The sequence below is a fragment of the Barbus barbus genome (genome assembly GCF_936440315.1).
Source record: "Barbus barbus genome assembly, chromosome: 9".
NCBI classification, from domain to species: Eukaryota; Metazoa; Chordata; class Actinopteri; order Cypriniformes; family Cyprinidae; genus Barbus; species Barbus barbus.
The window spans coordinates 22,297,415-22,312,277 of record NC_136737.1 but is presented as its reverse complement, the minus strand read 5'-3'; the positions used below and the strand labels follow the sequence as shown (position 1 = coordinate 22,312,277).

At 35.3% G+C, this 14,863-nt stretch overlaps 1 protein-coding gene across 5 annotated transcripts in view; it reads right to left on the bottom strand.

The window, feature by feature from the left end:
• Positions 1 to 6,730: 6,730 nt before the first annotated feature.
• senp7b (SUMO specific peptidase 7b) overlaps positions 6,731 to 14,863 on the bottom strand; it is a 36,763-nt gene continuing 28,630 nt past the window's right edge. For 2 of the 5 annotated variants that reach the window (XM_079424672.1, XM_079424674.1), the window contains exons 13-22: positions 13,652 to 13,746; positions 12,204 to 12,320; positions 12,003 to 12,122; positions 11,352 to 11,444; positions 9,803 to 9,939; positions 9,001 to 9,071; positions 8,809 to 8,852; positions 8,598 to 8,666; positions 8,355 to 8,505; positions 6,779 to 7,194 (exon numbers count right to left, since the gene is read on the bottom strand). In XM_079424672.1, the coding sequence (XP_079280798.1) occupies positions 7,048 to 7,194; positions 8,355 to 8,505; positions 8,598 to 8,666; positions 8,809 to 8,852; positions 9,001 to 9,071; positions 9,803 to 9,939; positions 11,352 to 11,444; positions 12,003 to 12,122; positions 12,204 to 12,320; positions 13,652 to 13,746 (1,044 nt within the window). In that variant the 3' untranslated portion in view covers positions 6,779 to 7,047. Of the gene's footprint in view, positions 7,195 to 8,354; positions 8,506 to 8,597; positions 8,667 to 8,808; positions 8,853 to 9,000; positions 9,072 to 9,802; positions 9,940 to 11,351; positions 11,445 to 12,002; positions 12,123 to 12,203; positions 12,321 to 13,651; positions 13,747 to 14,863 lie in introns of all 5 variants that reach the window. The other 3 variants (XM_079424673.1, XM_079424676.1, XM_079424675.1) reach the window with 3 other exon arrangements.

Sequence of the window (14,863 nt, the reverse complement as noted above, 5' to 3'; positions counted from 1 at the left end):
ATTTTTTTAAATTGAATTATCACGTTAAATACAAATTCATGAATAAAAGATTCACTTGTCTAAAAAGATACGTGTAGTCAATTACCCTGAAGTTGGTTCACTCTTCGACTATAAAAATAAGTAATTAATTCAATAAATTAGTAAAATATTATCAGTGATTTCACAGTCTGATGGTAGGACAATACGACTATGGAGCATATCACCCAAAAACTATTGTAAAGATAATTTCTGAATGCTGGCTTGTCTGAAAGGTTATGAAGATGGGCAGTTTGCAGTTTAGCATATTTATATAGTATAACATAGTTGGTAAGGTGTTGCTCAACAGCTCTGTATGTTCTGCAAAGATGTTCCACGTTGCTAGGGTGTTCTGAGAGACAGATAGGCAAACAAGATTTCTCTTTGGAAGTGTGAATGTTAAGAGCGCCAGATGGTTCAGATACTGAGCTGACGGACTCTGGTGTAAATCCGTTGAGTTTGATGGTAAAGGGTGTTTGACGGGAAGCAGGCGGTGGGTGTGACAGATCAAATGCTGTGTGACATCTGCAGCTTTGTGTTCTCTCTCTTTTTTATTACTTCTTCCACCTTTCATTCCTTCACTCGGCCTATTAACAATGCCCAAAATGCATTCCTAAATTCTTCACCAATATGAAGACTTTTCCAAGCTTTTCTTAGCTTAAGTTTTAGCAATTTTGACTTAATATTTTTTTTTAATTTCAGCTGTACTCTTTTACTGAAAACACTTTTTGATAGTTTTAGTGATACGATAAAATGGGTAAAACAATATTATATGATGAATTTTTAAATGCATGATAAAAAAAAAAAAAAAAAAAACTGTTTCTATAATGGTTTCATGATTTTTAACAAAGATTTTCAAATGATGATGATGATTAAGCTGAACAGTAATTCTGGTAATAAACATCATGACAATAGTCACGGGTCCACTTATCACAACTCCTCACTTCAGCAGGAAGTTGTGTAAGCGTTTAGGTAACTTTGGCTTCGCCTATGTATCGGTTGGTGTCCTGAATTAAAATAGCTTAGAGAAAGACAAAGGAAGGGTTGGAGCAGGTCATCATGGCAGCACTCCAACACCTTGACCAATCAGACAGACCTATTTATAAAACAAACCTTGTGCTTTCTTTGTCTGCAACACTATGTCGAGTACAAAGGACAAAGTTAGCGCCAGACAGTGACGGTGACACTTCAAGAAGGTTTAATGGTTAGACATTAGTTATTGGATAAAATGATAAGTCGTTGGACGCTCGCCCGGCAGAGATCTAGGCGACTATCCAGACAGTAAGATAAGCATTTAATCTTCAGTCACTTCCATTCACATTACTGTAGTTAGTTGATATGATTTAGCAGAAAGCCACTTAAAGTTCATATGCACTTCTTAAAGAAATAGTTCACCCACAATATGTTGAACGGAGATGTTTTGCAGAATGTTCTGGCAGCTCTATTTCACACAATGAAAGTGAACGGGGATGAGCTTGAAAAATAACCCAAAAAACAAACAAACAAACAACAAGAACTACATGAAAATGGCATTATTCTGTGGAACAAAAAGGAGGTGCTTATGTATTTAATAATCATGTATATTAAATATATTGCATTCTAGTATTATGTAAATAAATACATAATGTGATGTTAGTAAAATAATAACACAAATAGAAATTATTACTAACAAATTATTATTATTATTACAAAAACAATAATGAGATTCCAGACACTATATCATTTTGATGACATATTACTAAAAACTAATAAATAGATGAATTAATTAATAATTATTATTTTTACGACGACTACTACTACTAAAACAAGGACTGATTGCTAAAACTATTTTTAACTATTTCCTATTTTATTTTTTCCTATTTTAATTATTTGAATATTATTATTAATAATAATACTAATCTGAACGCTGAAGCTATTTAAAAATAATTCTGCTGCTGCTGATAATAATAATAATAATGATCATTTTTATGATGCTGATAATACTAATGATCATAATAATCAAATTTATTAATACATTATTATAATTATCATTATTAGTAGTAATCATCCTCATATACTTTTCAATTATGTCCTGTTTTTAATTACTATTAATAATAATAATACTAATACCAAAACAAGTATCTAATTGCTGAACCTATTCAAAAATATTTTTGATGATGATGATGATGATGATAATGATAATAATAATAATAATACCAACACAAGAATCTGATTGCTGAAGCTCTTTTAAAATATTTGTGATAATAATAATAAATTACAAATATATTTTTTTTGTTAATTTGTTTTGTTTATATAGTTTCGTCAATCAGTTCCTTGCTTCAGCTCCCAGGACAGAACCAGAAACCAGTAGCCTTGTTGTGAGAGTAGATTATGGGATATAAAGCAGGGTTGAGGGGGGTGTTTCAGAGGCTAATTCAGATCTAATCACTGAGTCTAGTCCAGATGAACTAATCTAGGGCCGTATAGTGTAAAGTTGGAGCAGTGGGCCTGACATCGGCTCAATCAGGCCCATTGTCAGACGTGATTAGAGGAAAACCCAACACTGATCCTAAATCCCACCGCAGCACCCCAGTCAGGCCAACTCTAATATGGGAGGCTCAGTACTTCTATTAATAAACACAAATCATATACTGGATACAGCGGGTGTCCAAAAGTCTTCCATTTTACGTTTCTAATTTAATTTTTATTTTTTGAAATTGAGAAATTTCATCATCAGCAAACCAATTTCAATGAAAAGTGCATTAAAAAAATTAAATATTCGCTCTATGATTAAAAAAATTAAATATAAAAAAAACTAAACTAAACTAAAATAACAATGGAAAAACAGGAAACAATGGAAAGGTCTAGTGAATTTTAAGGGACATTTTAAGATGAGCAAAAAAAATAAAATAATAAAAAATATAAAAGATATGGCAAATGGCCATTCTTATACAGCTACAGCAATAATCTCTTAATTTTTCTTGAGGAATCCTTCACTATCCTCAGGAATAATCTTCCAGCCAACAACACTTGAATTAGTGAGAGAAAGAGTGGACACAACCAGCAGTGGCTGCTTTAAATCCCATTCCCATCCAAACAACACCCATCTGCCACGGGGCGACACATGCCTGCTCTCCTCCAAATCCCAGTCCGTTCATGAACAACTCTACTCCTCAATGAACAACCAGCTTCATATATCGCAATGATATTTTTTAGTAAAAATTACTCTATGATAAATATATGAAATACATGATAAAATTTCACCTTAAAATCAACATGAAAAAACATGATATTCTAAAAAGACATATTTTGAAGAAAATATTGACAATTAGGCACATTTTCGGGCCAAATATGCTTATATATATGCTATATGTATTTATATGAAACGTAAGAGTAAAAATTATTTTGTTTTGTTTTCAGAGGGGCTTTAGTCCTCTGTAAGATCCACAAATTGCACAGTTAGAAAAACATTTCCATTTACCACTAAATACTTAATTCTTCACTGTCATGCATCCAATTAATACACGTCTAGATGTATAATTATTTTCCTTGGAAGAAAAATGCGCATGAAAAACCAATCAGCACTGGCCATCAAACCTTTTTGTCCGACAAAACGCTTAAAGTAGCCCAGCGGGGGCTGATAATGCCTGTACAGTCAAAGTGAACTTTAATTTTCTTAAAAAACACTTTCATTTCTTTTCATCCCTCTCCATTTTTTAAGTTTTCCATTAATGAAAAGCATTTTAAATATATGCCAGGTACTGGTTAAATAAAGTTTATGATGTTTATTATTATTTTAGCAGGCAGTGAGGGGTCCAGCTGAGCTCCGGCCAACTCATACAAACACAAGTGAAAGCGTGTTGATGCTTTGTTTCAGTTTCACCACAAACGCTTGTGTTTTCGTGTGCCTCTGGAAAAAGGGCTGCTTTTATGTTCTTTTTTTTCTTTAATGGAGCAAATAAGTGCATTATGGGGATTCCAGTACTGCTTGAACTTTCAGAAACACAATGCTTGTTTGTAGTGATGGCACTGGTGCTTCCAGCTGTGGCTGTCAGTGATATATTTACATGAATAATATTCAGTCACTCACTCCCAATAAGATCATTAAAATGTGCTGTTAAAAACGTAATTGGTTCATATATTTTGTTTTATATAGGAAATCAAAATAATTTACTACCATTGTGTGAATAAAATGTAATCATGTAATCTGTAAAAAAGTAACTAAAGTAACTGTAATCTGAACATTCTAAAAAATTATAATTACAAGTACTTCATTTTTGGAATTTGATTATGTAATCTAGATCACATCTAATCATTTACTACCCAGAAGCTTGTTTCCACCACAGGACAAAAAAAAAAAAAAAGGTCATTACGATCTCACAATTTGGAATTTACCCCCCATAGTTGTGAGATAAAAATATATATATATCTGAATTGTGAAATAATAGTGCAAGAGACATTCAATTCCCAATTCCAAGAAGAAAATTCCGACTTCTGCAATTGTGTGAAAAAAGTCTGAATTGTGAGAAAAAAAAACAACTCGCAATTGTGAGAAAAGGCAGATTTGTGAGATATAAACTCAGTATTTAAGATATAGAAATTCTCAATTCTGAGAAGAAATGTCCGAATTATGAGATAAAAACTGAAAATTGCAAAATAAAGTCTGAACTGTGCAATAAAAACTTTTTCAGATATAAACGCAATATTACTCAAAGTCTGAGCTCGCAATTGTGTGATAAAAAGCCTGAATTGTGAGATAAAAACTCGCAAATGTGAGAGAAACTGCAGATTTGTGAGATATAAACTCAGTAAAGTGACATACAAATTCCCAATTTTATAAAAAGCCTGAATTGTCATAAAAACTTGCAACTGCGAGAAAAAAAAACAGTCACAGAGTTGTGAGATATAAACTCAGTATTTCAATATACAGGTCCTTCTCAAAAAATTAGCATATTGTGATAAAGTTCATTATTTTCTGTAATGTACTGATAAACATTAGACTTTCATATATTTTAGATTCATTACAACTGAAGTAGTTCAAGCCTTTTATTGTTTTAATATTGATGATTTTGGCATACAGCTCATGAAAACCCAAAATTCCTATCTCAAAAAATTTGCATATTTCATCCGACCAATAAAAGAAAAGTGTTTTTAATACAAAAAAAGTCAACCTTCAAATAATTATGTTCAGTTATGCACTCAATACTTGGTCGGGAATCCTTTTGCAGAAATGACTGCTTCAATGCGGCGTGGCATGGAGGCAATCAGCCTGTGGCACTGCTGAGGTGTTATGGAGGCCCAGGATGCTTCGATAGCGGCCTTAAGCTCATCCAGAGTGTTGGGTCTTGCGTCTCTCAACTTTCTCTTCACAATATCCCACAGATTCTCTATGGGGTTCAGGTCAGGAGAGTTGGCAGGCCAATTGAGCACAGTAATACCATGGTCAGTAAACCATTTACCAGTGGTTTTGGCACTGTGAGCAGGTGCCAGGTCGTGCTGAAAAATGAAATCTTCATCTCCATAAAGCTTTTCAGCAGATGGAAGCATGAAGTGCTCCAAAATCTCCTGATAGCTAGCTGCATTGACCCTGCCCTTGATAAAACACAGTGGACCAACACCAGCATCACTGACTGTGGGTACTTGACACTGGACTTCAGGCATTTTGGCATTTCCCTCTCCCCAGTCTTCCTCCAGACTCTGGCACCTTGATTTCCGAATGACATGCAAAATTTGCTTTCATCCGAAAAAAGTACTTTGGACCACTGAGCAACAGTCCAGTGCTGCTTCTCTGTAGCCCAGGTCAGGCGCTTCTGCCGCTGTTTCTGGTTCAAAAGTGGCTTGACCTGGGGAATGCGGCACCTGTAGCCCATTTCCTGCACACGCCTGTACACGGTGGCTCTGGATGTTTCTACTCCAGACTCAGTCCACTGCTTCCGCAGGTCCCCCAAGGTCTGGAATCGGTCCTTCTCCACAATCTTCCTCAGGGTCCGGTCACCTCTTCTCGTTGTGCTGCGTTTTCTGCCACACTTTTTCCTTCCCACAGACTTCCCACTGAGGTGCCTTGATACAGCACTCTGGGAACAGCCTATTCGTTCAGAAATTTCTTTCTGTGTCTTACCCTCTTGCTTGAGGGTGTCAATGATGGCCTTCTGGACAGCAGTCAGGTCGGCAGTCTTACCCATGATTGCGGTTTTGAGTAATGAACCAGGCTGGGAGTTTTTAAAAGCCTCAGGAATCTTTTGCAGGTGTTTAGAGTTAATTAGTTGATTCAGATGATTAGGTTAATAGCTCGTTTAGAGAACCTTTTCATGATATGCTAATTTTTTGAGATAGGAATTTTGGGTTTTCATGAGCTGTATGCCAAAATCATCAATATTAAAACAATAAAAGGCTTGAACTACTTCAGTTGTGTTGTAATGAATCTAAAATATATGAAAGTCTAATGTTTATCAGTACATTACAGAAAATAATGAACTTTATCACAATATGCTAATTTTTTGAGAAGGACCTGTACATAAATGCCCAATTGTAAAAGAAATGTCTGAATTATGAGATAAAAACTCGCAATTTACGAGATAAAAAGTATGATTTGCGAGATAAAAACTTGCAATTGTGAGGAAAAAAAGGTTATATAAATTCAGAAAAGTGAGATATACAAATTTCCAATTCTATAAAAAGTCTGAATTGAGATAAAGCCTTAAACACAGCGCAAACCTTAATTATGAGATAAAAACTTGCAATTGCGAAACAAAAAGCCTGAATATCAAAATTCCAAGTCAATTTAAAATATTCAGCTTTTTTTTATTATTTAAATAACCTACATGTTTGTGTGGAAATTAATAAAACGGATGAAAATTGAAGTCACATTTAAAAGCCATTTTAATACAAATAAATACAAAGTTAAATTATAAATATATCCTTTATCTGTTAATCAGTAGAAAAAAAACAAAGCAAAAAAATTAAACAGGACAAGCAAACAAACAAAACAAAAGGCTAGTTTAGTTTAGTGACAGGACATTATTAGTTTAGTGACAGGACATATTCCGGCTGTTTTTATTTGGCGCTCTGCTCAGCCCCGCCCCCCTGTCTCCGGTACAGCAGCAGCACCAGCTCCCGTAGCTCCTCCCTCTTCCTGCGCACCTGATTCCTTGGAAACCAATGCTCCAATCGCAGCGGAAGATCAAAGTGCACCACTGGATTCTGAGAAGAAAAACCACAAAGAAGTGCTGAGTGGAAGTTTAACGAATCAAGGACAAATCTACAACTACTGTTTAGACTGCAGACACCAACACTAATAACCTCAACTGTTTCTCAAATTCTTTAATCTTCAAATTAGCTACAATTTGTAATGTCTACTTGATACTTTCTCATTTAACACAAAAATAGCTTTAACTAGCTTTGTTGTTGGTATTTTCAGTCAAATTGATTTTGCGATTAATTAGATTAAAAATCTTAATCGACTGACGGCTCTAATATATAAAACCTATTTAATGAATATGCTATCAAATATATTAAACATAATTGTAATATATATTTCATAAAATACACACATAAGGAGAGAGAGAGATTAAACAAAATATATTTGTTTAAATTAATTTGCATATATACATTAAAGAAATAAATGAATATAATGAAAATTATTTACATTTTTAAATAATATATTTTAATATATAGGATTGGTTTTCTCTGGCCTGTTATCAAAAATATTTTCTTTTTTTGGTTACTTTTTCGTTAATATTGTATAAAATATTATATTATTATATATACTATTGTTAATATATTCCAACATTCTATATATTCGTATAATTATATATATATATATATATATATATATATATATATATATATATATATATATATATATATATATATATATGTATGTGTGTGTGTGTGTGTGTGTGTGTGTGTAAAATATTTAATTCAATATAATGTATTTTACATATACACAAACATATATTTGAATATTTATTTACTATATTTAAAAAAATACAAATAAAATAAATAGAAAATAATTACAATTATATTTTTTTGTTTGTCCCAAAACCTCCATACCAGCTGACTTCAGTATGTAGCTGATCATTTCTATTTGAGTATGTGCTTTAATAAAAAAAACAGGATTCAACTCAAGGCTGCAAAACAAACAGCTGTAACTTGAGTTCCTGAGATCCCAATCTATTGCTGAAATTACTGAAAATCCCACTGAACGGCAGACCGCGAAATGTCAGGTCACTTGGATGACTAACGTTTCTGAAATTTACCATTGAGGAAACCAAAAAGCTCTGACCTGGAACAAAATGTACCATAGTACAAGAGATACCAGGACAAAGCCAGACTTCTGCTCTAAAGCCAGTCTGTAGTACCTGGAGGAAGCTCTCGACATACTGCAGCAGGTACAGGCCACAGTCACTGCTATTGTCCTGCAGTGGGACCTTGCACAGACTCCCATTTATGTTTTCAGTGGTAAAAGCCCGAGTGCTTCCTTTCCGAACCTCCCATTCCACCTGCAGATACCTGCGGCATGCCAAGAATGTCCTCTTAGAGTTCAGTATGATCGAACACAATAAAGCATCAATCCAAATAACAGGATCACGTGAATGACTCACTCGCGCAACAGCATGTAGATCCGCTGGTGGCTCGACAGCTTTAGAGAGTCCATGACCAGAATACAGGGCCTGAGGGTCAACCAGGGAAAGAGACAGATAACTGGATCAGAAACCAATCTCACATATACAGAGCCGTGAAAAAGTATGACATTCTCTATGGAGGTTGCACATTTGTAATACTGATGAAGATGAAGAGATTGAATATTGGTACCTCCTGCAGATGGTCTCTCTTGTGCAGCTGTGTACTGTGCAATCCTAAAAACACACAAGAGCCATCAGACTCCTTCATGACATATTACTGTACATAAAAACTCAAAACATGCATAGAAGTTTAAAATGAACACTAACGATACCTGATAATAATCACTGACATTAGTATTTAAACTGTGTTTAGGGAGATTACCGGTAGGTTGTGGGGTCTCGGCTCACTGGGTTTCAATCTGTTTCCTTTTGATTGCTGTGAACTGTCTAGAACTACAGAAAAGAAACATTCTCAAATAACCTTTTTTTTTCTGTTCTTTGGAGAGACAACTATTAGATATGTTTAAAAAATTATTATCTAACAAAATAAACTTGGCAAAAAAAATAATATAATAATTTCCAATAATAATTAATCAGAAAAAAATGGTGTGTAATTTTTATAGACTTCCATGTAAGAGGAATGTGTTTCTATGTGTTTCTAACACATTCTCCATATTTTACATGGAACCCCTGAATGATTTCATGATTTCCCTTAAAATTGTGACCTAAACATATATAAAAAAAAAAAGAAGTGTAAAATGTGTGTATACACACGTACACACACACACACACATACATGTATTAATCAATTATTAAAAATAAAAACACTTTATAAATAAAATAAATATTTGTGTATTTATATGCAGTGTTATTTTAGAATCACTGATATACTATTATAGTTTTTGTAAATATATTTTATTTTCCGTTTACACTTTAATTTTAAAGTTTTAGTAATCTTTACCCCATTTATTGTTTCAATATCTCTAATATTTAGCTTTTATTATTACGTATTAGTTTTCGTTATTTTAGTATTTCAAATTAAACTAAACAAAAATCAGAAATTTCACTTTGACAACTAGCTGAAATGTTTATATATACTTAACTATAGTTAATGTTTGTTTCATTTCAAGTAACAAAATGTTTTTAGTTCACTATAATAACTGTGTTGATGTGTGTGGTACTACCTCTTTGACAATCCCCTGCAGAGCTCGCTTTAGCTGTCTGACTCTTATCCTGGAACACAGGGCCTTTGTTTCTCCACGGTACACACTCAGGCCTTTCCAGACCAGGAAAACAGATCACCACAAGGTACCAGTGAGCCCTGGACCGAGAGCAAACAGAGCGGGAAACAAAGCAGGAGAGGAAGTGGAAGTCAGTGATCTGTGATAAAGCCTTGTATCCATTGCAGAAAACACCCTGTAGCAGGATGATACTGCTAAATAATAACTTTCTGAACATAATATTTATGCTTTTTCTCCGAAAAGGCTAAAGAGTGATATTTATTTCGATCTAATTTATTACAAAGATTAAATAAGGATGTTTTTTTTCAGACTCTTCCACAAACCTTTCTGAGTGATGATGCAAAATACCCAAATGAATTCATTAGAATGTAACTGATTCATGGAAACTTACCAACTTAACTAAAGACTGCGGATCTAATTTAATAATACACTTGCACTGGCCAAATAAAAGTGCATTAATACAAATGTTGTTTAAAATCATAATCACCAGCAACACCATTGTAAAAATACTTTATCACCAAGTCCTAGCACAAGACCTGCTAATCCCTGAACTGGGACGATGGACATTCCCAAGTTTGTGACTCATCTGTGCTATGTCATACTGTGCGAGAGTGTGCATGTCCAAGTACAGTGTGTGTCCTGCGTGGCAATTTGCTTTTATGGGAACATGAAGTACCACACCGGAATTGCCTGTTCTCTCGCAGTTTGGCAATACAGACTTGTTGCTGTGATTTATCTTCTTGTTCATGAAGCTCAAGTCCACATGCTGTGTTGTCCTCAGATATCAACCATCTACACAGGCCTTCAAAATGCATCCTGGCTATTTAACAAAAGAACATCCTGTTTGAGATGTTGTAACAATTTGCGAGGCTTTGCGAAGCCCTCTGACGTTGAAAGTGCACATTTGGTCTCATTTTCATTGTTGAAAGCTTGATCTGTTCCAAAGACAGAATGGTGATGCTCCTGAAATACTGATTAAATAAACAAACTAGAATTCAAAAGATTTTCTGAAAGAAATTAATACTTTGATTCAGCAAGGATGCATTAAATTGATCAATGTTACAAACTATTTGTTCCATATAAATGCGGTTTAATGCTTTGAATTTATAAAGGAATCCTAAATGTCTCAACAAAACTATTAAGCAGAATAACAAATCAGCATATTAGAATGATTTCTGAAGATCATGTGACATTGAAGACTGAAGTACTGATGCTGAAAATTCACAGAAATAAATTACATTTTAATTATATATTCAGATAGAAAACAGTTATTTTAAATTGTAATATTATATCACAATATTACTGTTTTTACTGTATTTTTAATTCAATAAATGCAGCCTTGGTGAGACAAAAAAAAAAACGTACTACGTGTTTACTACTACTAATGTACTAATTAAAAGTCAATAAGAATTAAAACATAATATTTTGTCCAATCTTTAGTGTCTATCTGAATTATGCATGAGTGTGTTTTAAATTTAAATTCCCCACTTACTCGTGATTTACGGGTATAAAAAGGTAGTCTTTGCTAAAGATGTCCACGTGACGGGTCCATGTTCTCACTCTATGATGACGTCTGTACGGGGCTCTGTGGAAAAACACCACACAGTCATTTACATCAGCAAGAAACATCCAAATGAGCAAAACACTTCCTTAAAAGTTACATTAAAGGAATAGTTCACCCAAAAATGAAAATTACTCATAATTTACAATATGCCTTCGTCATCCACTCCACTCTCTCGTGAACACGCTTATGACAGTTAACGTAAGCTAGAAATTGCAGTTTATAAAGTAATAAATATGGATATTTTTCTTAAATGCATCATTTCACTTCAGGAGGCCTTTATTAACCCCCCAGAGCTGTGTGAGGCACTTTTTATGATCGATGGATGCATATTTTTGGGCTTTTTATAATGAACCCCCATTCACTGCCATTATAAAGCTCGTAAGAGCCAGGATATGTTTTAATTTAACTCTGATTGTATTTGTCTGAAAGAAGAAAGTGATATAAATCTAGGATAGCTTGAGGGCGAGTAAATTATGGCGAATCTTTCAGTTTTGGGTGAACTATCACTTTAACTTGCATTTTTGGGTGTACTGTCTCTTTAAATACTGTATAAACACACTATAAAAGGTGATTTCTTACGTGCTGCCAGTGTCTTCAGGGCAGCTAGTGTTTTTCCGAGTTAGTTGCTTGTAGAAGAAGCTGCTGAAGATGTGAGATCTTTCGGCCACATCTTTGTCGGCTCTTTCCAACAGAAGGTACCTGAAGGGAGTATTTAACATTAAGGAAAATATCAGATCTAATTTTGCAAACTGAAACCCTCATAAGTACCGTCAGACTCACTTGAGGTAGAAGTCGATGATGACATCATTGAGAAACTCGCCATCCTTGAGGCACTCCAGGTCCTCGGTTGTCACGGTAATGCCTCCCTTGGAGGGGGGAGGTGGGTACTGGATCAGCCTAGTGGAAAAAGTTCAAACAAGCTCCTCATAGAAAATGTAACTTCAGCTTCCAAAAATACAATCCTCTGTGCTAATCATGACATATCAATATTGACTTACGAATTAAATCTAAATTCCACTGCCTGTATGGAAATTTTAACAACTTGATGGAAAGTTAGTGGTATGGAAACCTCTTAGAAAGGCCAGGCAACGTCAGTGTTTGGGTTCCAACTACTGAGCTTATGGCTTAATCATTGCCTTCAAAGATGAAATTCAAGGTGAAGTGTGTCACTTCTGCACCTCCAGTGGCACCAAACTGAATTGCAAAAATAATGGCAAGTATAGAAACAAGTTTCCTGTCTTCTATTGTGCAAAAGACAATGTATATATGTATAAAAATTGTCTTTGAAACACAAATAAGTTATTTAAACTGTTTTATGTTATTTGACTGATTTAAAATCCTTACATTTATTATATAAGGGACATCAAGTGGTCCACAAACATGTCAGAAAAATAATATTATTCAAGGCCCAGAAAGATGGTAAGGACATTGATAAAATAGTCCATGTGACATCAGTGGTTCAACAGTAATGTTATGAAGCTATAAGAAAAATAACGACTATTCAACAATTTCTTCTCTTCCATGTCAGTCTTCGACGCGCATTCTTGCGAGTACACAACACGTGTGTTATTTATTTATTTTTCACACAAAAAGTATTCTCGTAGCTTCATAAAATTACGGTTGAACCACTGATGTTACATGGACTATTTTAATGATGTCCTTACTATCTTTCTGGGCCTTGGACGTATCAGTTGTGTTGCTGTCTATTGAGGGTCAGAAAGTGCTCAGATTTCATCAAAAATATCTTAATTTGTGTTCTGAAGATGAACGAAGGTCTTATGGGTTTGGAATGACATGAGGGTGCGTAATTAATGACAATTTTCATTTTTGGGTGAACTAAACCTTGAACAGGTCATGCTGAAGTCATTTACTCACTAGTATTTAAGCTTCAAAAATTCATAAAAGTGGTGTTATTTTGTTATTTAAGATTATCATGATGAACACAACATGTAAGAATCATAAACTTTTGTTAGTCACACAAATTATTTTCTGCAATAATACAAAAGCCAATGGAAAAATCCAATTGGGTTTTTTGTTGAAGGAACCAGTGTGATGTGAACTACTAGGTTGGCCTACAAAAATAAGTCATCATTGCAGCGCTCTATATCACATTTTATAATTTTTAAACATTTTCAATTAACTTGTATGCATGAAAATATATAGCTCCCTTCATATTTTAGGTGTCGTCATATTTGGGGTCTCTTGGCATGAAACATCAAATTCAGTACCTGCGTGGTGAGCTCTGTTGTCGGCTATGGCTCCGGAGGGGTCTTCTGACTGTTGGCTCTCTTAGCCAGCTGCTGGTCCCACTTGTGTTCTCCTGCTGGGGAAATGTGAACCAGGTCATATCGGAATCGAAACAGCTGGAGATACTCCAACTGCCTGTGGTTGGAGTATTTGAACCTACTGACCTTCTCATTGGCTGGGAGCAGGTCAACAGGTTTGGATACCCGGATGGTTTCCATTCAAGCATGCAAATTACATTTGATTTTGTTCAAAAGAGGACTGTAAATACAGGTTGGGAAAATGTAGAGAGCAAACATGATGGACTCAAAATGGCAGTAGACTTGAGGGCGATATGGGTTCAGAAGAAGGAAAATGAAAAGTGAGAAGAGGGACGCCATGTGCTGCCTGTTTAGGGCGACTAACCGGGCTCCATCTCTGTTGAGCGCTGAGCCAGCTCGTAAAACGCAAGAAAAGAAAGAAAGGAGAACGCGTCTGAGGTGGCCTATTTCCATTGCTGCCAGCTGGCACCACTGAAGCCGAAAAAGAAAGAAACGTGTCACGCCCCAAGAGTCCTGTCGCCCACACGCAGATGTTGCCCCAAGAAAGACCCACGTACGTACTAAAGTTGTAGGACCCCCCAAAAGCAGCAACTATGAGTCCCCACCCACGTCATAAAGCCTCTGGAGAGAGTGACACAACGGCCACTTCCACAGAACCTGAGAGAGCAGGAACCGCTCGGCTACTATCCGTAAAGGTAGCCAAGTTTCCTTCTCTGTCCCATATCTACACACCAGCACAGCCTCCATGGACCATGGCTAACCTCACTCCTGCTCTTATATTGGGCCGTATAATTCCACTGGTGCCTCTATCATGCCTGCACTCAAATTTCTGCCAATATCTGGCCAACCCATTGATCACTGTAAGAGGAAGCAATGGAGAGGGGTAAATGAATGGCTGGAAGTATAAAAGGACAAATGAATGTCCAGATAGACAAAGGAATGACGGATGGACAGATGAATGGACAGAAAGATAAAGGAATGAAGGAAAGATGGATGTGGATGGATGATAGACAGACAAAAGAATAAAGGATGGATGGATGGATGGATGGATGGATGGATGGATGGATGGATGGATGGATGGATGGATGGATGGATGGATGGATGGATGGATGGATGGATGGATGGATGGATGGATGGATGGATGGATGGATGGAT